The sequence below is a fragment of the Phyllostomus discolor genome, chromosome 9 (genome assembly GCF_004126475.2).
Source record: "Phyllostomus discolor isolate MPI-MPIP mPhyDis1 chromosome 9, mPhyDis1.pri.v3, whole genome shotgun sequence".
Lineage (NCBI taxonomy): Eukaryota > Metazoa > Chordata > Mammalia > Chiroptera > Phyllostomidae > Phyllostomus > Phyllostomus discolor.
Genome location: NC_040911.2, coordinates 91,976,412 through 92,003,479, shown reverse-complemented (window position 1 = coordinate 92,003,479; position 27,068 = coordinate 91,976,412). Strand labels below are relative to the sequence as shown.

The 27,068-nt window shown below is 39.7% G+C and overlaps 1 protein-coding gene across 1 annotated transcript in view; it reads left to right on the top strand.

Annotated features, from left to right (window-relative positions):
* CHD6 (chromodomain helicase DNA binding protein 6) overlaps positions 1 to 27,068 on the top strand; it is a 169,322-nt gene that overhangs the window by 22,049 nt on the left and 120,205 nt on the right. Inside the window, exon 2 of the mRNA XM_028525117.2 lies at positions 26,563 to 26,618. Within this exon, the coding sequence (XP_028380918.1) occupies positions 26,586 to 26,618 (33 nt within the window). The 5' untranslated portion in view covers positions 26,563 to 26,585. The remainder of the gene's footprint in view (positions 1 to 26,562; positions 26,619 to 27,068) is intronic.

Below are 27,068 nucleotides of genomic sequence, written 5' to 3'. Positions count from 1 at the left end.
ACTCTCCTGTAGCAGCGTTTCACGTTCATACCCTTGCCATGATCTCATGGTAGATGGTATTATGTCCCTACCCCTTAATTTTGGGGTTGGCCATATAACTTGCTTTGGCCCAGTAGGATTTTAGTGGACATGATGAAGGGAGAGGTTTGCAGCACGCTTGGGCTGATGGCCGTGTCTTCCTGTGCTTTTGCCTTCACCCTGAGAAGGACCCTGAGTGGCTGCAGCCTTTTCAGGGTGGGCCTCAGTGAGGCCGTAGAGCAGAGCCACCACAGCAGACTTGTGGCTTAAAGTCTAACTCAGATGCCTGAGGGAAAATTAAATGCTTATTGTTGAATGCCCGGAGATTTTGTGGTCTGTTGTTGCGTAGCAGTATTGTGGCAATAGCTGACTAACAGAGGCATCCTGCTGGGCCCAGGGCAACCCCAGGCCTTTAGCAGCAGGCTTTCCGGGATGGTCTGTACCAGTACTTTGCCATCATTTATGTGATGCCCACTGGCAGCGGCCCCATCCTTCTCTTCTCACCCACTAGCTTCCTGACCCTGCGTATTGCTCTCTACTTTATAGCTTCTGCATACTTACATATCACTTTTTTTCTTAATTTTTCCATGTCCAAGGCTCTTTGAAGCTCCTCCAGGCTTTCTCCACCTCATGACTACTCAGCTTCTACTCTGGTTGCTTAATGTCATTCTTTTGGATCTTTCCATTTCAGGTTTCTGAGAAAATTGACTTTGCCAAGCAGGGTTCCCCCCACCCCCACCCCAGATATGTCATGTCCTTAGTTGTTGGCCTTTTTTCAGGTATTGGCTGCCCTTGGGTTAGGAGCCCACCTCTGGTCCAGTTAGATGTGTCTGGAGGTGTGCTGGGAGGAGGGACATGTCTCAAAACACATGAGTGCATAGCCTTATTAATGGAGGCTGTGAATGTGTGGAAGGCTTAGTGATAAGACAAGTCTTATACACAGTGTTGTATTTCATTCAGGGATTTTAGTATTAAAGGTTGTCAGTGTCTGGCTTTATCAGTTAACTAGAAGGGAAGCTGTTAACTTGGCTTTTGTAAGCTTTCACTTTTCTGGGGCTGCATTCCATTTTTCTGTTTCTTAGTTCCAAGATACCAGCCTCACAGTGTGAATTCTCAGGATGAGTCTCTTCTGAGGGAAAATGTCAGAGAAGGAACCATCTACAGGGAGGAAAGCTTACTCATGCAAAGCCTTCCAGTGAGTTGAGAAGAAAATAAATCGGCTTACTTTGAAGATTCAGGCTAGGTAGGCTTACAAGGTTGTGCTTAATTTTGCTTTATCTCTTAAGTATTTCATGTTTTAGGATACTGTTGTAAGTGGTACTTTTAAAAATGTAATTTATAGTTGTTCCTTGCTAGTATGTAGAAATATAATTGACTTTTGTATATTGACTAATGACTTATATCCTATGACCTTATGAAAGTAATTTACTGGTTCTAGAAGCTTTCTTTTGTAGATTCTTTGTGATTTTTCTACATTGATAGTTATATCAAATAGAGACACTTTTATTTCTTCCTGTTTAATGTGTGTGCTTTCTATTTCTTTTTCTTGTTTTATTACACTGGTTAGAACTCCAGTTGGGTGTTGCATAAATGTGATGAGATTAGACATGCTTGCCTTATCCCTGAGTTTAGGGGAAAATAATAGTCCCATTAAACTGTATATATATACATTTTTTTGTCAGTGCCTTTTATCAGGTTGGGGAAGTTTCCTTTTGTTCCAAGTTTTCTGAGAGTTTTTATTGTAAATGGACCTTGGAATTTTTCAGATACTTTCTTTTTTTTAATGTTTTTTCAAATGTTTTATTTATTTATTTATTTATTTTTAGAGAGAGGAGAAGAGAGGGAGAAAGAGAGGGAGAGAAACATCAATATGTGGTTGCCTCTCACATGGCCCCCACTGGCGACCTGGCCTGCAACCCAGGCATGTGCCCTGACCAGGAATCAAACTGGCGACCCTTTGATTCACAGCCTGAGCTCAATCCACTGAGCTACACCAGCCGGATCCAGATACTTGTATCTATTGAGATGTATCTATTGAGATGATGTATGTGGGTTTTTTCCTTTAGTCTGTTGCATTGCATTCATTGGTTTTTGAATGTTGACTCCCTCTTGCATACCCAAGATAAATCCCACTTGGTCTTGATATATTATTATTCTTTTTATATGTTGCTGGATTCAGTGTGACAGTATAGTTGACCCTTGAACAACATGGGCTTGAACTGCCAAGGTCCGTTTACACAGATTTTTTTTTTCAACAAATACATTTGGCCCTTTGTATTTGTGGGTTTTGCATCCACAGATTAAACCAACCACAGATCAAAAACAGTATTTTCAGTCTGCAGTTGGGAATCCATGGATGTGGGGGGCCTACTGTATGCATTATTCTATGCCATTTTATATAAGGTGCTTGAGCATGCAGATTTTGGCATTCACAGGGTTCCTAGAATCAATCCTCAGCAGGTGGGGGGTGCCCACTGTAGTTAAGTTTGCGGGCAGTCAAAAGTTATGTGCAGGTTTTTGACTGCATGGGGTTGGTGCCACTAATACCTGCATCATTCAAGGGTATTTTGTTAAGGATTTCAGTGTTTGTGTTTTGATCTTTGTCTTTAAACCATGGTTTTCTTGTATTGCCGTTCCTGGATTTGGTATTGGGCTAATGCTGGCCTCATGAAATGAGATGGGAAGTGTTCCCTTCTCTTTAGTTTTCTGGAAGAGTATATGCAAAATTGGTATAATTTTTTTCCCATAAATAATTTGATGAAACTCGTCTGCACCTGGAGTTTTCTTTGTTGGAAGGTTTTTAACTCTGCAGTCACCATCTTTAATAAATGAAGGGCTGTTTGGGTTCTCTTAAGTGAGCTTTGCTACTTTGTGTTTTTTGAGGAATTTACCCAATTCATCTAAGTTGTGCAAAATTACAGGCATAAAGTTAATATTACTATCTTTTTAATGTGTGTACAGTAGTATTCCTAGAGATGTCTTTCTGAGCCCTGATATTGGTAATTTGTATGTTGTCTTGATAACTCTGGCCAGAGGTTTATCTGCTTTATTAATCTTTTAAAAAATCTGTCTTTCAGTTTCATTAATTTTTGTCTTATTATTTTTTTGTTCTCAATTTCATTGATTTTTGTTCCATTACTTGCTTTGGGTTTAATATGTTCTAACTTTTTAGTGTCTTAAGGTGGAGGCTTAATTCATAAGGAGGACTTTTTCTTATTTTCTAATAATGAAGTTAATTTTTTATTCTTAAATTTAGAGAGAGGAAAAAGGAGGGGGAAAGACAGGGAGAGAAACATCGATGTGTGAGAGATGCATTGCCTCTTGGTTGCCTCTTGCCCACCCCCAACTGGGGGCCTAGCCCACAACCCAGGCATGTGCCTTGACTGGGATTTGAATCAGTGATGTCTCGTTTTGCAGCTCAGTCCAGTGAGCCACACCAGCCAGGGCACTAATGATAAGCTTTTAATTCTATAAACATTCCTCTAAGCACCGCTGAAGCAGCATCCCATACATTTTCATATGTTGTGTTTTAATGTCCATTCAATTAAAAATATTTTCTAATTTTTCTTGTTACTTCCTTTTTGACCCACGGTTGTTTTATAAGTGTTTTATTTCCAGATATTGTGGATTTTCTGCATATTTTATTACTGATTTCAAATTTAATTACTTGCTGATCAGAGAATATACTTTGGTGTAGTTTCAGTTCTTTTAAACTTGCTGAGATTTGTTTTATGGCCAAGAATAGAGGCTGTCTCTGTGAATGTCCCGCATGCACTCGAAAACAATGTGTATTCTGCTATTATAGGGTGAAGCGTTGTGTGTTGATTACAGCAAGTTGCTTGACAGTGTTTTTATGTCTTCTGTATCCTTACAGGTTTTTTGTCTGTTTTATGGATTACTAAAAGAGGAGTGTTAAGTCTTCGACTGATTCACTATATATTATATTAATTATATGTAAATATATATTTTATTTTGATTTCTGTTTTTGGTTCATTTGCTTTGAGGCTCTGTTGTCAGGTGTATACATATTAAAGGTTATTATATCTTCTTAGTGAATTAACCCTTTTATCATTGTGTGAATGGCTCTCTTTATCCTTCTTAGTATTTCTTCTGACATCTACTTTGTCTAATATTAATGTAGCCTGTCTTTTTTTAATTAATATTTGTATGGTATATCTTTTCTGTCATTTCACTTTTCTGTTTTTAAAAAAGGTTTCATTTATATTTAGAGAGAGGGGAAGGGAGAAAGAGAGGGAGAGAAACATTGATGTGGGAGAGATACATTGATTGGTTGCCTTTCACACTCCCCTAACTGGGGACCTGGCCTGCAACCCAGGCTTGTGCCCTGACTGGGAATCGAACCAGTAACCTTTCAGTTCGCAGGCTGGCGCTCAATCCATGAGCTACACCAGCCAGGACCATCATTTTACTCTTAATCTATGACTTTAAAGGATTTTTTAAAAAATATTTATGTATGTATGTCTGTATTGAGAGAGGGGAAGGTAGGGAGAAAGAGGACGAGAAACATCAGTTGGCTGCCTCCTCAACCGAGGAGCAGGTCTGCAGCCCATGCATGTACTCTGACTGGGAACCAAACTGTGACCTGTCACCTTGTGATACAACACTCAAACAGCTGAGCCACGCCAGTCAGGGTTAAAGTGGATGTCTTATAGAAAACATGTAACTGGGTCTTGTGATAAAATGTGCCTTTTAATTGGGATGGTTAGATTGTTTTTATTAATGTAATTATCATTATGGTTGGATTTACATCTATCATTTTGCTAGTTAATTTCTACTTGTACATTTGGTTTAGTTTCCCTTCTTTTTATTCCTCCTTTTAGATTGAGGGGGTTAAAAATTCCTTTTTATCTCCATTGGTGTATTAGTTATACCTCTTTAAAAAAATATAATGGTAGCTTTAGTACTTATACACTGTACATCAGTCTACCTTCACATAATAGTATCCTTCACATTTCACATACAGTATAAGATTCTAATAACACAGTATGTATATTTATAGTTTTTCCCTTCCATCCTGTGTATCGTTTAATACATTTTACTTTTATATATTTTATATGCTGGATAATACACTTACTACTTCTTCTTTCGATAGTTATCTTTTAGAAAGATTATTATTATTTTTATTTTAGGAACGTTATTCTTTGTCAACCTTATTTCCATTAAGCTGTGGAAGAACAGCTCGGCCACTCAGTGGTGGTTCCTGCAGTGGGCGCTGCAGACCTGAATTCAGTGGCAGGCCGAGCGCTGCAGCCTGCAGTGGGGAGCTGCTGCACAGGCACCGAGGGCACCCGCACACCTTCACGCCAGCCTGCGCCCTCAGGCTGAGCAGCGGTGAGCTCGGGAGCTGGAGCTGTCCATCCGCCCAAAAGGTCTTTATACATACTTCCATTTTTATCCTTTCTTGAGCTGTTCATGTCTTTGTGCAGATCATCATTTTTATATTGTGTTATCTACATTCTACCTTAAGAACTTCTTTTACCATTTTTGTAGGACTGGTGTGCTGACATTGAATTATTTCACCTTGTGTTTGTCTGAAAAGCCATTACTTTGCCTTTATTTTTGCTGACTATATAGAATTCTGGGTCGTGGAGTCTCCTCTCCCTTTCAGTACTTAAAAGATGTCACTCCATTATCTTTTAGACTGCATAAATTCTGTTGAAATTTTTATTTATTTATTTTTTTGCCTCAGAAGATAATGTCTTTTTTTCCTCTGGCTGTATTTAAGATTTTTTTCTTTAAGTTTTAGCTATTTAACTATTAAGTGTCTAGGTAGGTGTATATTCTTTATTGTATTTATTTGTTTCCTTATTTGTTTCTATTTATTACATACCATTCTCTGAGTTTTTTGGATCTTTGGTTTGAAAACTTTAGTTCTGGAAAGTTCTCAGCCATTTCTTCATCACATATATTTTTCTGCCTTGCTCACCTCCTCCCCTTCCTGGGACTCCAGTTATGTGTCGGCGATACTGCTCCATCGCATCCCATAGCTCTTCAGTGTTCTTTCCATTGTCCCTGCCGCCCCCCTCACCCTGCCCATTCCTTCCCCTCTCTTTGTGTTTCCGTTGGGTGATTTCTAGTGAACTGTCCTCCAGTTCATCGATTCCTTCCTTGATTGTGTTGAGTGTTCTGGTGAGTCCATCAGAGGACTCTTCTTTTTTCCCCCAGGTTACATCCTGATTTTATTTCTTTAATAATTTATTTTTTATTTTATTTTTTCCATTACCATTTATCCCCCTTAGACCCTCTTTCACCTTCACCCACTTCCCACCCCATCACAGGATATTTTTAAATCTCTGATCTCTGATCCCTTAATAAAGAGATAGCATTTCTGTTTGACTCTATTGTATATTCCATCTTTCTCTTGAAATTTACCACCTGTTCATGCATATGGTCTACTAATATTTTTTTTACATAATACTCATTGTTATTTTAAATTCCCTAAGTAATTGTTACAGCATCAGGGTAATCTCTCCGTCTGGTTCTATTGTTTTGTCACCCCTTACCCTACCCTTTTGCTTTTTCGTATGTTTTATAATTTTTGGTCAACTGCTAGACATTATTGTGGAACAGTAGAGACTGAGGTAGACATTAAATACTGATGTTGAGACGACTGTTACATTAGAGGTGGGTTTAGCGGGGAGGGAAATCATCATATCTGTGCATACAGAATATAGAACTAGGACTATGACATGGGAGGCCGCTCTGCGTGGCGTGGGCCCAACTCCCACTGGGAGATGCATAGGACTCATGCCCATGGGTAGGTTTTCCCCGTGAGTAATCAGGCCTGCAATGTACCTAGGCCACTATGAGTCTTGCTTTTTGCTAAAACTCCCTCACCCTGAATTGAGGACATTTACTGCAAAGCAACCTCCTAAAAACCATGTTAAATCTTCCAAGGATGAGTGTAACTGGTCCAAGTACTTTTGCCTTTTCATTTGCAAATATCCCTCTTCTGTGATGTGATTACCAGCATCCTCTCCTTTGTTTTCTGTATAAGGTAACCACCTAAAGGGAGCCTGTGCATAATGAGGATCTTCTTGTAATGTGCCCAGTGAGACAATAAAACCTCATTTGGAGTGAGGGCCAAGGCTTTTGCTCCCCTTGAGAGAAAAGCCATGCCATCCCTTTTCCTCCGCAGGACTCGGTAGTCCGTGTGAATTTGTCTCATATTTCATCCATAATGACTCAGACCCCACAAGCCGGGGTCTACATCACTATGATTTTACTGTACTCAGTTATACAATTTTTCTTTCTTTTTTTAAAGATTTTATTTATTTACGTTTAGAAAGAGGAGAATCGGGGGAGAAAGAGAGAAACGTTGATGTGAGAGAAAATATTGATGTGTGAGAAATACATCAATAGGTTGTCTCTTGCATGTTCCCAACTGGGGACCTGGCCCGCAACTCAGGCATGTTCCCTGACTGGGAATCAAACCCCGAGACCTCTCGTTTTGCAGGCTGGCACTCAATCCACTGAGCCACACCAGCCAGGTCTAAAATTTTTCATTTATGTATTTTGTCTTCTTATAGCATCCCTAGAAGTCACCTTATTAGAATTTCCCCTTGTGGTTGCTTCCACCGTTATTTCTGTTCCTGCTGTATCTGAAACTTTTCATTAGTTTCCATTGTCTTTCACACCAAATGGCACTTGTTAGCAGGTTGGTCTTTTCTTGAATAGACATGATTTCTTAAAAGTAGGTAATCCAGGTGTTACAGAACACGGCAGGGGGGTGGGGGCAGGAATGAACACAATGTACTATTACCTGAAAGGAATCCCCCAGGTACGTCATGTCTGCTGCCAGAGGAAAGACGTCTCTCAATGCCAGAGATTTGTGAAAAGGAAAGGAAATGTTTATTTAATGCTATACAAACTTAAAGTAGTGACCTAATGTCTTCATCAAAATCCCTAAGTCCCTTAAAACACCCACAAACACACACAGTTCTTCCTTCCCCCCTTTGCCCAGTCTGGGGTATTGTATCTCAGGAAAAGAAATAGAAGTCCATGGCTCACGCAGCCCCTGGTTCTTCCCAGTAATCCGTGCTCAGCTGATAGGCCTCCCTCAGTTCCCAGCACCATCTGCTGTGTCTCTGGGATTTCTGCTAAAGCTGGGTGGTGGTTCCCCCTTCTAAAGCTGTGGGGGTCCCCACTCTGGCAAAGGCACAAGGTTCTCTCTACACTGCCCCAGCCGTGTGGTCCTTCTCCTCAATGGCTGCCACATCTCGGTTTAAATCCCCGCGCCAGTCATCCTCTGCAGCCCCATTTCCAACTCCTCCCAAAATCGGCTACACTTGTCAGCACTCTCATATCCTTCCAGCTTTAATGGGTTGCCATCATGAGTCTGGGCAGGCATGGCCCCATGCCATGAGCCAGTTTTCTCCAAGCTCCCACGCAGGTGCTGTAACTCGGGGGACCTGCCCCCCAGTTTCATCTTGGTGGGGAAGTTACTTCCACTCCCCTGGCTCAGAGCATGGCCACAGCCTTTTAACATATCTATGTAACCAGTTAAAGGTTATAGATATATTAAATGACCATACTAGGGGTTAGCTGCAAAGCTGTTGCTATGCAAAACAGCTCTCAATGGTCCTGCTCCATTTGTCCCCTCCCCCAACCCACACCTGTGGCGGGGGTGGGGTGGGGTGGTGAGGACATCCTAATATTTCCTGGACACCCTGAGTTCTGGACCCCATTCCAAATCCCTATATGGAGCCTCCCTACTGGCTGCACCCTGTTACACTGGCTGCTGTGGCTCAGTGGATTGAGTGCCAGCCTGCAAACCAAGGGGTCGCAGGTTCGATTCCCATTCAGGGCACATGCCTGGGTTGTGGGCCAGGTTCCCAGTGGGGGGGTATGTGAGAGTTGTCGACTTCATGTTGATATTTCTCTCCTTCTTTTTCTCCCTCCCTTCTTCCCTCTTCTAAAAATAAAATAAATCTTTGAAAAAAAAAAGTAGGTAGAGTGTCTTATTCATATCTGGATCTCTGTGGTCTTTTAATTGCATTTGAGATAGGTCTTTTTCTGGTTAGAATTGAATTGAGATAATTGAATGATTTTTTTATTCCTTAGCCACAAATCCATACTGTGTCCCCCTTCCCTCCCACCCATTAGTTAGTTGGAAGACTGTCTTTATTTTTCCACAGTCAATTGTGACATATCTAAAAAAATGTACAGGGGTGAGAAGTAAGGGCTGGCTATAGACAAATTTATGAAGAGGTAACTCTTACACAGGGAATACACACATTTTATCTACTAGTTTAATATGTGTATTTTTGTCTCCCTACCTTGACAGGAAGGTTTTGAGAGGGAATAGTTGTTTCCTGCTTTTCTAGTGTCTGTTAGTAATTATTAGCACAATGTTGAGCACACAGTAAATGCTCAGCAAGTATTTCTTCACGAGGTTTAATGATACTTAACGGATTTTGGAATAAGTCATTAAAAGCTTTACTTCTGTTTATCCCTAAAAAATGCTGAGTAGGGATGGTGGTGATACATCATTGCTCGCTTGCTAGCTCTGTTTTCTTTGGCGAATTACTTACCATCCCTAGGCTTTGGTGGCTTCATCTATATGATGGGAGTAATAATGGGACATGTGACATGACATTATTATTTAGATGATTTAGAAAAATAGTACAATAAATGTTATTTGCCGCATTTCAGTTTATTATTAATGGTACATTTTAGAAAGGTGAATTCAATTAAAAGTTTTGAGAAGCTAAGTTCTTTCCATAGGAAAACTTTTAATATCCCAAAACCTTCTATCTCACTGTGGATAAATATAACTACTTCTATATTAATTAAGGAAGGAACCTGTGTTTGGAATATTAACAGCAAAAAAGAAACAGGGCTAATTAATTTCTGCCTTGCTAGCAACAATATAATGTAAATTCTCTCATACCCTGGGACCAATGTGTGCGACTCCCAGGGGACTAAGATCAGTACAGAAGTAGATTTCCCAGATCGGACTTCCATAGGACCAAAGGCACTCAATCTTACAGTTCTTTTCCCATTGTATGTTAACTCTGTACTCCTCCTTACCTTTAGGCATTATTTGTTAAATTGTTTGTTTCTATAGTGTCGCTTCTTTTTTTTTACCACCATATTGACCAAACCATGTTCAAAGATGTATAAAGCCCAGAGGGAATCGTGGAAAGGTGATGATGGTCTGGTAACAGTTATTCAAAATATTTGGCAGGCAGCTGTTGGGAAAATACTGTTAAGACTTCTAGGGTGCAATATTCTGGATTCACTGTTTTTCTTACCTAACAAGAAAGGGTACAAAACACAGTGACAGATTAAAGAGAATTGTGTCTTGCATAGCTGTGATGTATGTGTTAGTGACCCCCTTTGTTAGATTAGTGGTTATGACATTTGAACAGGACCGTCTTCTGTAAATGCAGTATACTGCTCTTATATGTGGGACAGGGATAATTATTCATATTTTTTTTAAGTTACGAAAAGAAGCAGGTAAATAAAAGGAAATAAAATAAAATAAAATAAAATAGAAACAGGTAATATGTTTGATCTATAAATCCGTGGTATAATCCGGTTAATGTTTTAAATACTCTGATACCAAATATAAGGTGGTAATACCATAGCATGAATTATTTTAGGAGCCATGGGAATGGAGAGGATTAGAAGGGAAGTTTAAAGGACTATTTTTTATTTTTATTTTTAAAAAGATTTTATTTAGTTATTTTTAGAGAGAAGAGAAGGGAGGGAGAAAAAGAGGGAGAGAAACATCAGTGTGTGGTTGCCTCTCATGAGCCTTCTACTGGGGACCTGGCCTGCAACTCAGGCGTGTGCCCTAAGTGGGAATTGAAGCAGCAGCCCTTTGGTTCACAGGCCAGCACTCAATCCACTGAGCCACACCAGCCAGGGCTAAATAAACTTTTTTTTAACCACATTTTTTTGTTGTTGTTGTGCTAAAAATTATTTCTTGAACTTGTACAAAAATATTTATTTACGAATATTCGAGAAGTGGAAAAGTATAGAGGCAAATTACTATAGACTTAGAAATATATACAACCCATTAAAAGATATATTTGGTAGTCAGTTTCCTTGACTAACTTTTCCTTGTACTAGAATGGTTCAGTTTAGTATCAAGTCATCTAGTTTACACCTTGGTAATAGAACATGGCCTGATGGAAAGCACACTTCACAGGAATGTTGTAGGAAGAATTCTGCTGAACAAAGAAATGTGCCCGAAGTATCTCACATACAGTCTTCAGGGGTCACTGCTGTCAGCTGTTTTGTGTGTGTGTGTGTGTTTTTTACATACAAGTTTCTGCAGTTTTTCATGCCTAATGGATGGTGGCCATGAATTCTGGCCTCTTTCCCTTAGCCTCAGTTTTTTCTTTTATTATGGAAAATTTCAAACATACACAAAAGTAGAGAGAATAATAACAAATCCTCATGCCATTCTTGTTTAGTGTATCTCTTCTCACTTTCTTTTTGAGCTAGAATATTTTAAAGAAAATCCCAGGCAACCTATCGTTTCACCTATAAATATTTTAGTGTGCATATCTAGCAGATAGGGACTTTATACAAGTACATTGTCATACCCAATAAGTTCCTTATAACTTTATTTCTTGATATTATCTAATACTGAGCCTCTATCCTTTATTTTTTCAAAAATAGCTTTTTGTAGTTAATTATTTAACTCATGTTCACCTAATGTATTTGATCGGTATATCTCTTTAATCTCTTTTAATCTGTAATAATTTACCCTCCCTTTTTGCGGGGGCATGCTATACCATTTATTTTTTGAAGAAACTGGGTGAGTCCCTTCCCCCACATTATTGATTTTGCTGGTTGTATCTTTGGGTTGTATAACGTTACTCTCTTTCCATATTACTTGTAAACAGGGAGTTAGGGGCTTAATTATTTTTGTAATCATTCATATTCTTGGCTACTCATTGGTGGTATATTGTACTTCCTGTTCACATTAGAAGACCATAACGCTTGATTATCCCACTTTGTATACCAAGAATGATTGGTGGGTTTATTTTGACATAGCCCTCTGTTGTCAAGTAGTTTTTCCCCTATTTGACCAACTAAATCATGGAGTGACATCCTGACAACCCGTGGATTTCTGGGTCGGTCTATCTTTCATGCAATGGTATTAATTTAACATCCACTTGTTGCCTGAATCATTTATTTCACTACTGTTGCATTTTAAGAAGACTGTAGAAAAATGAAATGAAAATTTTTGATTAAGAATTCTTTTAAAATATTACATGTGAACTCTGAGGTGTTTGGAAAATTCATTTATGCAGAGTATTTTTTCTCTGATTGTGTCTCATAAAAGAAGTATGTAGAAAAGGATGTTTAAAAACTGTTTAGCTAAATTAAGTGTACTTTTTTTGGAAAGCATTGTCTTCAGAAGGTTTTATGGGAACAGATTTGGAATTATCACCCATTTGTGAAATTTTTTTTATCTACATTGGGGCTTGCTTTAAGGTTAATAAAGTTCTAAGATTACTTTGGTTGGGGATTATGGATCGAAAATTCATATAAGTCGCTTGAATCCATGCAGGTCATTTATTTTCACTGCTGTGATTACATTTTTCTTGTAATCCTACCTAGGTTGGTGGCTGCTATATATATGTGAGTAGTATTTAACCTTATATTGTACTTCTATGTGCCAAACACCGTGCCTTGTAATTTGCATGTACTAATTTATTTAACCCTCACATGATTAGCATTCCTGTTCTCCGTATGAGGAAACTGAGGTAGAGAGGTTAAGTGATTTGCCCTAACCACACAGCTAATAAATGGTGAGCACTGGGATTTGGGCACTATATTTAGTTGCAAAATTTCTACTCTTAGCAGAAGGATAGAGTGGGTTATGTAGTCTCCCTGTTACTAAAAGATATCTCAGGTGTACTGTTCTTTAGCCCGGGAGGTTAATCTACTTATATTTGTATGTAAATAATCTACATATATATGTATTTTGTTTGCTTGTGTATCTGTATACAGAGAGAGACATAAGCAAATATAGTTATGCCCACATGAGGAGTAAGTATGTAGGATTTTCCCTTTAGGGGAGATCTTGTTATTCTAAAACCTCTTATTGGAATTAAGAGTAACTTGATCTTAGGTAGAGGCAGAAACAGCCCCCAGACTCTACTGATATCATCTTGTGTGGAGAGATTTATGTGAATAGAGTAGATTGAAAGGTCACAAAGGAAACCTAGCAGACAGCTAGAGATCACAGATTCGCTCACATAGGCACAGGACAGTGGGCCCTTTCTGCCTGGAACATCAAGCTGCTTGCTCTCCTAAACAGCCACCCAGATCTTAGCTACACAATTTCAGGTTATTTTTGGAGCAGAAAGTCATACAGCTAGTATCCAATACCATAAAAACAAAATTTCGAGTTCTCCAAATCATGATGAATAGCAGCCGTAGGTTTCGCTTACAGAACCAGGGGTCAGGAGGCACTATAGATAATCTTGTCTGATTTATCTGTGCTGTCTCTTTGCTGAGTGATTTTTTTAAAATTGAGGTATAATGTCTCATTTTAACTATTAAGTAATTATCTTCCTCTTCCCATCATTCTGTATTTATTTTAGCAAGTGAATTTATTACTTCCACTAAATGTCAGTTCAGATGAGAACATTGAATAATTTGAGTGGTCATGTTCTTTCATTAAAAAATCTCTCCATTTCTTTCTGTTTTCATACTTGAGTTTTGTTTTGTACTGCTCTGGTAAAAGGTTAAGCTGTGTGGATTAGAAAATGACTAGGTTCTCGGGAGTGTGAACATTGTTGCAATAATCTGATGGTTTGTTTTGAACAGTTGAATATCATTGATGGGGATAAAAGGAAGCTTCCTCCGTGAGGAGCTGAGTGAGATGGGTTTATCTAGTTGTCTTTTAGTCCTGCGGGGGTGAAATTTCACAGGGAAGTCCTTGAAGGGATTGATTCTCCAGGTAGTGGATTCAAAGACAACACGTTTATTTTATTCTATTTACAGATTTAAATATCCACACTGTATAATTTTGGTCATCATTATTGCATGGCTAATCTTTTTCAATTTTAGAGAATTTCTTAAGGTACTTAAAACTTTTTTTTTATAAAGGAAAGCTGTTCATGCCTTCTAACAGAAACAGATTTTCTGAATCATCTTCCTGACTTCACAGCCCTTCTGTTTTAGTTAAGTTTTTTTTTTTTTAAAGAAAAAAATGAATTTATTACCCTTTTATATTAAAAAAAGTTTTCTTATTTACCTAGAGAATGGAGAACTCAGTAAAGTAGGGGACATATTCATGTTTTTACAGAATTCCTAGTTTGTTTTTTTCTACTGGAGTCATAGAATTATAGAATTGTAGGGCATGGGATCCTTGGAAAAGGATTTTTAAAATCGTAGGTCAAACATCCTCATTTTCTAGTTGACGAAACAGTCAGTTCTTTAGTTTCATTGGTTCTGCGTATGTTCTCTTGTTGGCTGCCGAGGTGGCCAGCTCCCCGGATATATGATAAACTAAAATGAGATGGAGCATTTGAAAAATGGGTGAATTTGGTAGAATAGAAATTCTAGATGAATACTTGGGTACATACTAACACAATTCTCTAGAAAGTTTCTTTCCACAAAGTTATTAATGTTTGCATTTAAGATTTTAGAGAGAGGGGAAGGGAAGGAGAAAGAGAGGGAGAAAAACATCAGTGTGTGGTTGCCTTGTCTCTCTCTCACGCCCCCTACTGGGGACCTGGCCTGCAACCCAGGCATGTTGCCCTGACTGGAAATCGAACTGGTAACCCTTTAGTTCACAGGCCGGCACTCAATACACTGAGTCTTACCAGCCAGGGCTCGTTTTAATTTTTTAATTCAACTTTTTATTTATTTACATTTAGAAACAAAAACAGTTACTGTGTTCCAGGGTATTATTTTGCATACGGTTGACGTTATTGCTTTCTAGAGTCACACTTTTAATGCATAAGCATAAATAAAAGAATTACAAACATTTATTTAGATTCAGAATTAGCACTACCCATGTATAATGCACATCCTTATTTTTCCCTCAAAAATTTGGGCAAAAGGGTGCACATTATATATGGTAAAATACAGTATATATATATTTTTACTGACCATCTTTGAATTCTTTCTTGATTCTTATAGTTCTCAGTTGTTTATTAAGGGCTTAGAAGAGGAACAGTCACATCATATATAAATAATAATTTTGTACCTTTCTTTTCAGTTTATACGTCTCATAATTTCCTCCTATATTCTCTAGGATGTCCAGAGTAATGATTGATGGATGGAGTCCTTGTTTTTCCAGACTTCTTAATAGGAGTGCCTTCAGCATCTGAATATAAGATTTGACTAGGTTTCCGTTGGTTATTTATAAGGGTTGATACCACTTGAACCAGACAGAGTGTCTTAGTTCAGGTCTTGACTTTGCAGATTAAGGAGGATACTGAACATAGAAAGTTCAGGTAGGAGAGAGCAGAAAATATATGGAGTATCAAATAATAATATTAAATATCTTGGAATATTTATCCTAGAGAAGGAAAAAAAAACCCTGTGGGATAATTTCATGATCCTCAAGTATAGGGAGGACCTATGTTGGCAAATTAAAGCTTTGCCAACATAGCTTCAGGTCATCTTTGAGAATGGTAAAAAAGTCTAATGCCCTGGGCTTGTGACTGGACTAGAGCACCACCAGCTATGTCTCTCCATACTTCCACTGGTGACCATGGAGCAGGGGCAAAACGAAGCCGAAGCACTGGGCTCGCAAACCTTTTCGAAAGACAAGCCTCCTTCGTCCTGCAGTGTCTCTCCAGTGCCCTCTACTGACCAAGGTTAACATCATACCCTTGGTGAAGGAGAAACACTTCAAGAGCCCAGCGCTTTATCCACAGAGCAGGTACTGAAGGGTGAATTTGTAGACAGGTTTAAAATTTTTTATTTATCAATTTTTAGAGACAGGGTAGGGGCAGGGGGGAGAGTGAGGGGGAGAGAGAGAAACATTGATTTGTTTTCCCACTTACTGATAGATTGATTGGTTGATTCTTGTATGTGCCTTGACCAAGGATCAAACCCCGCAGCCTTGGAATATCAGGATGATGCTCTGAACAGCTGAATTACCCAGCCAGCGCCTAAAGGGTGAATTTGGAGTTGAGGCAATAAATCGACAACTGGCAGAGAAGCCAAACAAGAGTACATAATATGTTATTCCATTTTTATAAGGTACAGAAAAAAGCAAAGCAGGTATGTACTATTAGAAGTCAGGCTAGTGGTTGCCTTTGGAGAAAAGTGTTAGTGACTGGAAAGGAGCGTGACCGGGGCTTTCACCATGCTAACAGTGCTCTGTTTCTGGGTGTGGGTGCTGGTTACATGCATGTGGTCGGTTTGTGAAGACCTACACTTTCTCTGTAACTGCATAGTATACTTCAGCAAAGTTAGAATGTGGTACAGCCTGATTCCAAAAGTAAAACTGAAAAACAAGATTCTGTCTGTGTTAAGGGGAATACAAAATAATCCCTGATATCTTAAACCTTTTTTTATTTTTTGAAACCTGTTTGAGAGCTGTCCAGTTTAATGTCAGAAAACAAGTATTCATTCAGCAAAATTGTTAATTGCCAGACTACCTATCTTTGCATTTGGGAACAAATTGTCACTACTGAGGCCTTCTGTGGAGCAGTACACCTCCTTTTGTCGGTGACCTTAGTCTTTAAACAGCAGCTTCTAAGTTTTTTATTTTTAATGGCCTTTCAGATACCTTTTTTCTTAGTCTAAATAAAATATCACTGCCCTCTGCAAGCATTATCTTTTCTTTTCTCTTCGTCATGGTTTACCCTTCTTGTATCAGCTGACTAATCATCTCTCTTTTTTCCTGGCTAAGAGAGAGGAGCTCACAATGGTAATGCCTTGTAAGGGGTTAGCGATGATGGGAACCAGGAGATTTGGTTCAGGAATTGGTAGTGCTAGGAGAGATGCAGTGTGTGGTTTGAGGAAGCTGTGAGTTGAAGCACATGGTCAGTACTGTGATTGCTCAGGAGTAGGTAACTCTGGATGCAGAATCTAAGGAATTCGCGCCATGGTGGGAGTTGAACCTGGACCTGGGAGATGGATGAGGAATCCAGATAGGAGTCTCATTTCCAGTAAGCAAGGGTTGTTAAAATAATAGTTTTACGCTGTGGATAGAATTAAGGGCGAATTTAGAAGTGGAGCCAGCTATCAAAAGCCCAATTGTTAAATCAGATTGAGGTGAATTGCAGTAATAGATTTGGAATTACCTGCATTTGTAAGTGTAGATGTGGAGAGCTTAACCATCTCCACATCTACAGGATACAAGGTTGGTTGCTTTTGAACTTTGAATGGCTGGTGGCTTTGGCCAGGGCAAAAGTTACCACAAACATTAACACAGAAGGCTTAGAACCTAGAGTGAGTCCCTTGCAAAAGTTGCTTCCTTATATTTTTTTTAACCCTTAAGCCATTTGAGAGTAAGGGGAAGAAAATAGTATGAGTGGTGAAACTAGCAAGTGGGTTTTTCATTTATAAATTCAGTCCATGTACTCACACGACAGAAATGGGTTATTTATTATATCGTAGGCCCTGTCCTGCACATTGGGGACCCCCAAGGTGAATCTGATGCCATCCGTTGGCCCTCTGGAGGGTTATTATTTCGTATTCTTCTTACTGAAGGCTGCCATTATTATACTTGTCTGTGACATTCAGTTTTGTCACCAACTCCTTTAGGATTCTATTGAGCCTTCAAGAACTGGTCTTTGGATTTTATAACCAGGCTGAGGAGTTTCCTGACTTTATTTACTTCCTGTTATTACTAGCCTGGGTTTACACCGGGCCACCAACAAAGGCCTTCACTTGCAAATGTAGCATCTTAAGGAAAGGGGACCTGTGACTGAAGGGATGAGTCTCATCCTCTGTATTCCAGAGTAGCAGTTTGGAAATTCGCTGTCTTCCAAACTTGTCATCTCTAACTAGAACAGTTTTAAATTACATCACGGTAGTGGTTCTCAGTGCTTGTGCTGATGCTGGAAAGGAGCGCTGAAGCAGGTAATGTAAATGTGTAAATGTAATGTAATATAAACTGGAGATTATAGGTAAGTTTATATTTCAGAATGGTGGTCTGTTCATCTGAGAATTGATACTAATTACCAAGTAAACTAACTAGCTCTTCCTTGTGGTTCTCTTGCTCATTCTGGGCTTGAATTGTGTCGTCTGTCACGCCAGTCTTTCTAAAATAGTGCCACATGCCAATCTGAAACCTTGCTGAGTTTTACTTCCAGTTAAGTATTTATTTAGCTGTTAGAAGTCAGTTTTAACAATATGATGTTTGTTAATATGTTCATTTAAAGTAGACATGTTAGATGAACCACATATAATGTAGATGGTGTTAACGGATTTTAGCCAATTGGCATAAATTTGCAAATGGTGGCCTCTTAAGTATTCTGTTTATTGCCTGCAGTTTCTGCTCTTGGTGTAGTACAACCAGAGTCAGAGAACCAGGGCCTTGTATTGGCAGGAGATTCCTCATTATTCAGTGCGCTTCCATAAGGAGAACATTTTGCTCCTCAGTCACATCATGAAGCATCTTGCTTTATGTTCTCACCCACAGGCAAGTTCTGCATTTGTCACAAGGAAGGAAGGCATTCTCTTCCTTTTAGGTTTCAGGGAAGGGGGAATTGAGAGTGAGAGAGGAATAAGAACTGTTTCAGTTTTTTAAAAATCCAGAGCTTAAAAAATCCTTCACAGTTTCTATTAAACAGAATGTCTTAGACCTGAAGGAAAATACAGGAGATGCTAGAGTTGAACGGCCCTTAGGAGGCTGAAATGACCCGGGAATCCATCAGGGTGCAGCATCCTCCTGGGTTTGCAGCAAGCGATTCGTAAGATGTGGGAGTTAGGTTTCAGGATTTTGCCTTAAAACTTGATTGGAAGGACATTTGTGTCAGATTCAGAATCCATTATTCGTCTTGTCTTTAAACAATAGGGAAAAAACATTTTGGAAAAATCCTGGCTTTTTATTTTACTTGAGCAAAACAGAGTTGTAGAACTAGGGGGCAGTCCCATCTTCCTAGTGCCAGGAATTCCACACGTTGAGTTGATAAGATATTTTCAGACTGTACAGTGGCTTGCACCTGGGCTGGCTCTTCTATTTCCTGTAGGATGAAGAGTGCAGAGTTGGGAGGACAATGCATTTTTTTTCTTTTTTTTTTTATCCCAAGTAAAGACTGCTGAGGGATGCCCTCATTCCGATTCTGTTGAAATGTTTACGTTGTTTCCTGCTGTCTGGGATGGCTCTCAGATGGACTTTGTCCCTAACTGTCAATTGCCCCCAAACAATTTTGTTCTAACAATTGAGAATTCAAGTGGAAAACTTCTTGAAAGCAGATAATTTAAACAGAATTACTTGCAATTATATCCCTAAAGGTTTTATCTATGTTTATTACATGAGTGATTTGTATATTTTGTTCTCTTGTTTGTAATATTTGAAGGGTTCATCCATCTTGTCCAAAATGTGCTTAAAAGGCTTGCCATGAATGAAGCTGTTTTAATTGCTTCCTGTTCACCCCATGGATGAATCAGATCCTCCTCCCTCTGCTACAGCCTACTTGTTGTTGTTTTTTAAACCCCATAAGGGTTTTTTTTTATTTTTATACTGTTGTAATTTATCTACAGAGTAGCTCTCTAAGCTCTGAACACTCCCTGAGTGGTTCAAATAGAGCATCTCCAGATCCTAGCCTCTCTCTCATATTTTCATTTGCTACAAGGCAGCTTGATGTAGTGCTAAGAGGGCAGAACTGGAACCCAGGAAATCTAATTTTAAATCTAATTGTATTCTTTGTGCTCTGACTCTTAGTTTTGTTGTTTTTTTCTTTTTTTTTTTTAAAGATTTTTATTTAGAGAGGGGGGAAGGGATGAGAGAGAGAGGAAAAGACACATGCAGTCGGTTGCCTCTCACACACCCCCAGTTGGGACCTGGCTCGATACCCAGGCATGTGTCCTGACTGAGAATCAAACCAGTGACCTTTCTATTTGCAGGATGGCACTCAATCCACTGAACCACACCAGCCAGGGCATCATTATCTTAACATAAAAGGACTGCATTGCCTGAACTTTAAGTTCCTTCTCTTCACTATGTTGCAGTATTAATTGCTTCTTTAAACTTAGCCTGTCCAAAATACAACTCTTCCATATCCTCACCCAAAAGGTGGTGTTTGCCCCTCTCCTACAAATGAAGAAACTGAGATCCAGGGGTTTTGAATAAATTGTATAAGTAATACTACCGGAGTGTTCAGAAGTTAGATATCTCCACTCCCAAGTCTACACGTGTTACTCTTCCTCCACGAAGGCATTCACGTGTAACAAGTCAAAAGTGGTATGTTACTGTTGAGACTGAAGATGGAGTGACACTTGTAAACCTTTTGTCTTCCCACACACTGTTAGAGCTGCGTTTTCAGGGCTCTGGTCCTTGAGTGGGCTGGACTGTGAGGAGATCGGTTTCTTCAGTCCTGTGTTCACAGATGTGGTCGTCCCTGTTCCGGGTCAGTTGACGTTGTGGTGTGTAGGATCTAGTGACAATTTTTTAAAAGTACAGTCAGGTTTTACTTTACAGTGTGATATATTTGATAGCTCTGGTAGTAGTTCCTGGCTACTTGCTTCTACTACTTACTACCCTTAATAGTGGTTCTTATCAAGCAAGTTGATTTTTATCACCAGATTAAGAGTCAAAATGATTTTCTCTGATTGAAAAGATGAACTAGGATTTAGAGTTGATATTTCTTCTCTTGTATTATGCAGATGTGTCTCGTTCATTATTAAAATCAAAGTGTTTGGCTTCAGGAGCCCGAAGGTCCCATTTATTTCTGATTCTGTGAATGCAGCATTGTTGAAATGTTTCTAGTCAATAGAGAACTTCCTGAGTTTACACCTTTAGTCCATCTCGGGTGCACCAGATTATAGTAAGGAATTGTAGCGACACAAGACATTGAAGTCAGTAGTAATTAGTTTAAATAACCAGAGGAGGTTCATTTAGTTAGTAAAAGCCTTGTTATGCAGTTGACCCATAGGCAGCCTTTCAAAAGGGGCTTTTCTGAAACTCTTGATCCAGTAATGTGTTCACTAGAAGGTTACTTTTATTCTACTGCTTGTGTGTCTTCTCAAAGACAAGAAGTAAGTCACTGCTCCTGGTTTGTCTTTTGGCTTGCATCACCCACATACAGGGTAACAATGCTTTTACTGTAATGTATTAAATGTTTAAAACACCTTTTGAAGAGCAAAGTATTTAAGTTAATGTTGCTGGTGGTAGTGTACTGTCCAGCCAGCAAAGCGGAGCTGCCTCAGTTTGGAAGTTGCCAGTCCTGTGCCTTCTCACTGGTAATGTTTGGCAGGTATTTCAGTGTAGGCATTTACATTCTTGGAGAGAAAGATTTTTAGTTCAGGCCTGGAATATTTCCCTTACACCAGTGTGATCCTCCTCTCGTGACCTCCCCCCATTGATAACTGTATGTGTAATATTAATATACCGAATTTATTCATCAAATATCGTACTAGGAATTAGCTGTATGGTGGTAGTCAAAATAGATAGGTCCCTGTGCTCCTGGCCCTCTTGGTCTTGCAGATGTAAATGCTTTTGACGTGTGGTCCTGAGATGAAGACGGTGTGTTATCTCTGGCTTGTAGTAGAGAGTGACAGAGATCGCCTGTGCGGATTTTGCTCAGGCTAAACTATACAGAAAAGATAATTTTTCGTGGAAAAATTTCATAATTTTTCATGATCTAATTTACAAATTCTCTACATTCCAAAAGAAACTTTCAGGTGCCAAAAAGAATTTATCATCCATCTATCTATCTTAATCCTCAGTGTATTTTGGTGCTTTGCCACCTTTAATGGAAAACATCTTATCCAGAGCCTTGAAAATATAGGAAATCCTTAAAATTATTACAGATGCGTTTTTCTCACACCAATTTGAATGTTCTAGTTGTGTAGAAGTGTTTCCACTAGATCACAGGGTCGTCCTAGAGAGGAAAGAGGGGCCACTTGCCATTTGAATGACCTTCCATTGTTGGTTAGTTGGCATGAGCTTAGGAAACTAAAAAATAAAACATCAGAGTACCGCCCCCAAAAAGAATTATTGAATGTTAAAAATGTTAGTCATAAAAATAAAGAAGGGCTAGATGATAAAGTTGGGGAAGTCTCCCAGAAAATAGAACATGAAGAGATAAAATCATTTTTTTGAATGAGAGAAAATTAGAGGTATAGCCCAGAAGGGCCGTCGTTTAAATGAGAACATTACACCAGAGCTGAGCTTTGAAGGACCAAAGAGGGGCGAGAAGGGCAGTGGAAGCATTTCCCAGATGGAGCGCAGCTTAACTAAGACCTGAGTGAGCAGAGCTGGCTTCAGGGCCTGCAGGTGTTCCACATGGTGGGCTGGCGAGTGGTGGACAATAACGTTGGAGCCGTGGACAAGGACCAGAGGCCAGAGTGTTGCTTATGCAGGGTCTGTGCTCTGAGCCTTTCAGATTTTGCTTATACTTTAGGATGAGGATAGAAGGCATGAAGAGTAGAGACTTGGTCACAGTTGGCATTCCTCAGGACCTCATCACCTTCTAGAGTAACTCTTCCCAAATGAGATACTATTCCCCACGTCCCTTTCCTACTCCTTTCTAACATCCCCGCCCTGTAATAATAAGGGATTGCCTTATTTGTGCCTGCTGGTGTTAGAGTAGTTCTAGGAACCAACCTTGGGGTTAAGGGTGAGCATAACTAGATTATAAAAAAATAGATGTTCATTGTGGAAAATTTGAGATGTATCCGATTTTTATAGTTGCTTGCCACATACTCTTTGTCCCAAAAGGCCTGACAGAGTGGAAGAGATGGGGGCCTGTTAACAGCAAAGGTTTCCATCCTTCCTGCCTTCAGTTGTGTCCTCTGTCTCTGAATATACAGGACCATGGAGGTGGTCTGTTGTGTTGTACCCACTTCTCTGTGTGTGCACAAACACACGTCGTGAGACAGCTCCCTGGGACTGAACGGGCATTGTTAGGATGGCAGAATTCTCAAGGTATAGTAAATGTAAGTTTCTGTGGACAAATGGTAGACTAGTCTGCACCTGATGTTCTATTATTTTTAAGTGTCCGTAACAGCAACGAGGAACTTGAAATGAATGGCACACGCGCTGCTGCAGAATTTTTGAAATGGAGATAGTGATAAAAATAACTTTCAAAGTGTTCAGTTTGAAATGTGGCACCCATTTTTCTTAGTGGAGACATCATTAGGTGGGTGGGAGTAGGAAGGAATGGGAATTTTATACTGTTTTCTTTTTATGTTAGTTGCTCGCCTTCCTGTGAAGGTGATTAAGCGCCGTGTCCGAACGCAAGTGCCGAAACGGAGCGGTGAGGGGCGGTGCAGGGGTCCCGCTCACCAGTCTTCATGGCGTTCCGAAACTGCGCGCATCTTCCCCTGCTGATGAATTTCTTCGTTCGCCCACACAGTTAGGGGTTTCAGAATATGTCTGCATTATGTTTTTAATTCAGTTGTGGGGTGTTGAAATTACTGTTTAATTTTTTCTTTATTGAGCCAAAAAGGTTTAATCACAACTTTTGAGCCATGGCATGCAGCAGCAGAGGCTGTAAAACCGTCTCCGGAGTTGTTCAGAAGCATGTGCTTTAGGGCGCATCGTTCATCTATGCCTGCTGTACAGAATTTAGCCTTACGAAAAGATTACATAGTTTGGTGGTTTTTAAATGTGTACCATAAAAGAGATTAAAAAACTAAAGGTAATTTAACAGAGAATACTTTGTAAATTATTAGGTACTATTTGGAAAGATAAAAGTCAATAAGTGCATATCAGCACCTACTGATGTTGATGACATCTCTTACCCTGTGGGGTGGCAGCATGCTGGTGCGTGACAGTCCGCCCAGGTGCTGTAAATGACTTCACAGTCATAGCATGACGTTTGCCAAGGATTGCTTTCAGTGAACTAGAGCAGTTATTCTTATAGTGGCATCACTCTCACTTACTTGGAATTCTCTTTTGCTCTCTCTTTCTCTCTCTCAGATTATGGGGTAGGGTTATCTATGCAGCGTGAATATCGCTGAAGGTGCAGGTGGCAGCCTCTTACATGTGAACAAATTGGGGGAAGGTATTTGTTTTTACCTCTCTCTTTCCCTGCAAGCCTTCTCTCTTTGCTGAGTAATCGAATTCAAGCCATACTTGAGTTATCCCCTCCCCTTTCCCTGTCTTTTCAGTCTGTTTCTGTCTGCCTTCTCTGATCTTCTCGAGCCCTCTGATGACACAGGTCCAAGGAGGGGTGGGCCTGTGTGGTCTCGGTGCCTCTGTGATCTCTGTGGACTTAGTGATCTCTGTGGCCATCTCCAGTGTCCCGCTCTGCTGGTAAGGCATCTTCCCGCTCCCCCTGCCTCATCCCGGAGCTCCCTCTAAGGCCCAGGTTCATTCCCTGCTGACCTGTGGAGCTGGCAGAGAAAAGGACTGCAGCGGTCTGCTGTCCAGGGCATGCTGCCCAAGTGCTCTTCAGAAATCTGGAAGGAATTGAAAGTGCCACTAGCAACGACAAATTGGACCTGGTTTCCCCATATTCCTGGTAGTGTTGTGACCCTGCTTATTTACGTGCTGGTTTGTGGTACTTCATTGGAAGCTGAAAAAATGTTTCTGATGTCTTTACAGCATTATATTTCTTCTTTTATAAAGTAAGTTTTTATTAGTATTGATGGAATTTTTATTTTTTAAATGATTGATTTTATTTTGTTGGGCAGAATTTTGAGTACACATATCTGATTATTGGTAATATATATCCCTTTTTATTAGCTGGATTTATTTTTCAAACTTCTTTCATTTCAGAATTTGTGACAGTTCATAACTGTTGAGACTGGTGGTTTTCTGGCATCTGACAATTTAAAAGTTGAGAAATAAAGGAGAATAAACTTACACTGACATATTTTATCTAGAACTTACTGTACTATAGAGAAGATTGGGGGTAAAATTCATTTAACTGCCCTAGTTATAGCACTTACCATTTCTCTGGTATTTATAGTTTTCTAGAGGTGAATGACTGTTCCATCCACCGCTAATCCTCACTGGGATTCGTAAAAGCCTCCCTTACTGACCTGACTTTCCTTTTCCAGGTCCTCTCTGCCCTCCTCCTCTTCCCTGGTCTAGGCTGCGACCATGCCCACTTTGAAGCTCGTTAGTGCCTCTCTGGCTGCTTTGCTGTTTGCGAGTAGCAGTATCCTGGCAGCATTTTAGGGTCCTTTTTACAGAAAATGCCTCTAAGTCTTGGAGGAAAAAAACCTAAATTGACAGACATGAAACTGATAGACTGTGAGTGTGGCCCCAAGGGTTATTGGAATCACAGGTCCTTCATTTTTTTGTTTGTTTGTTTGCATTTAACACTGAACGGAGAAAATAGGACCATCTCACTTTAATCTTAAAGTTCTTCTCAGTTGCCTACATTGCACATTCATTTGGATACGAAAAATAATTATGAGCATGAGGATAATTGTGTGTCTCTGTGATGGTGTCCTGAGAGTGTGGTGATCCATCCATAGCTCTGTGGGATGTCTAGCAAGTCAAAGTAAGTCATCAGTATGAGGCGGTGCCTGTGTCTGGGCTCGAATGGGCAGCCGAGATGCTACGATCCCTCCTTTGCTTGTATACGAAGAAGGGGAGAGCGTCAGACCGAGGCAGTACCACCGGTTAGTGATTCATGCAGCCCCGGATCCCCGGTTTCGTAGACGAGGGTTCTTTCTGTTCCCTGGGATGCTCAGCGCACCTCTGAGACCTGTGGAGCCCTTGCTGGACTCACATTTCTGTGGTGCTCCAAAAGTCATTTGTGATGAAAAAGGTCATTGTCATCGAGGGCATTGTCATCGGACATGGGGTCTTAAGTCCTGGATAGCATAAAAGCAGTCATTTAAAAAGTCATGAAATATTGGAATGGAATTTATTTTGTCAAGTGATGTATACACATGATTTTAAACATCAAATAATACAGGTGAGCATATGATGAAATGCGCGAGTGCCTTGTTCTGTCTCACACTAGTTCCTCTCATTTTTTCAAAAGAACTAATGTGAACTTTTAGCTCTCTTTTATATTGTGTATATTTGTGTTTCTTGATTTATCAATTGCTGACACCAATTTATTGATTTTCTTCCAAAGGAAACGAGGGCTTAGTTTATTTCTATACCCTTTCTTCCACTGCTCTTAAGTCATGCCGTTGTCTTTGGTTTCTCTTCTGGTTTCCCTGGTAATTTAACATGCCAGCATCTTTTATAACGCAGCTAGAGAGGCAGTATCTTTTGGACTGTACCCCATCTGCAGCAATAAATCAGGGCTGGGGATGGGGGTAGGTGGGATGAGGGCTATACTTTGGGCTCTGGGGTTGTTGGGCTGGAAGACTACTGATGACAGATGTTCTGTCAAAGTAATCCTTTATTTTGTGGGGGGTTTTTTCCATGTGTCACAGCTAATCCTGAGATAATTTAAAATGTTTTATTTTGGATTTTACCAGAATCTTTGCCTTTTTTATGTTTTACAGAAATAAATATCTTCCTTCAATAGATGATAATGAAAATACAGAAGAAAGAGAAGCAGGTAAGTGATCTCCCAGATTTTCCAAGTGAATGCATCCGGCGTACACTGGCGCTTTCCTGACGAGAGCAAAGCTGGCAGTCTCGGCTCCTCTCTTACTTGGCCTCTGGTGTTACCCTGCTGCCTCTGCTGTCCGTTCTCTGTGTGGTACTGAGAGGTCTGTTCCGAATGACTCAGTATACAGACTTTTACATATGTTCAAGTCAGTCCTATAGGAATAAATGTATTGAAAACTATAGATCAGAATATTATTCGAAATTAACTATGTGGAAAAGAAACATCCTCCCCACCCACCCCTGAACAGCTTTCTATGTTTTTATAAAGAGCAAAGTGATCAATTCTTTGTAGTCTATATATTTCATCATTTTGGATGTTTGGTTAAAATAAAAGGATTCTCACTTATAAAATTCTTATTTATGATGGTCTGTAGAAGTTTCCTCTTAGAGAAAATAG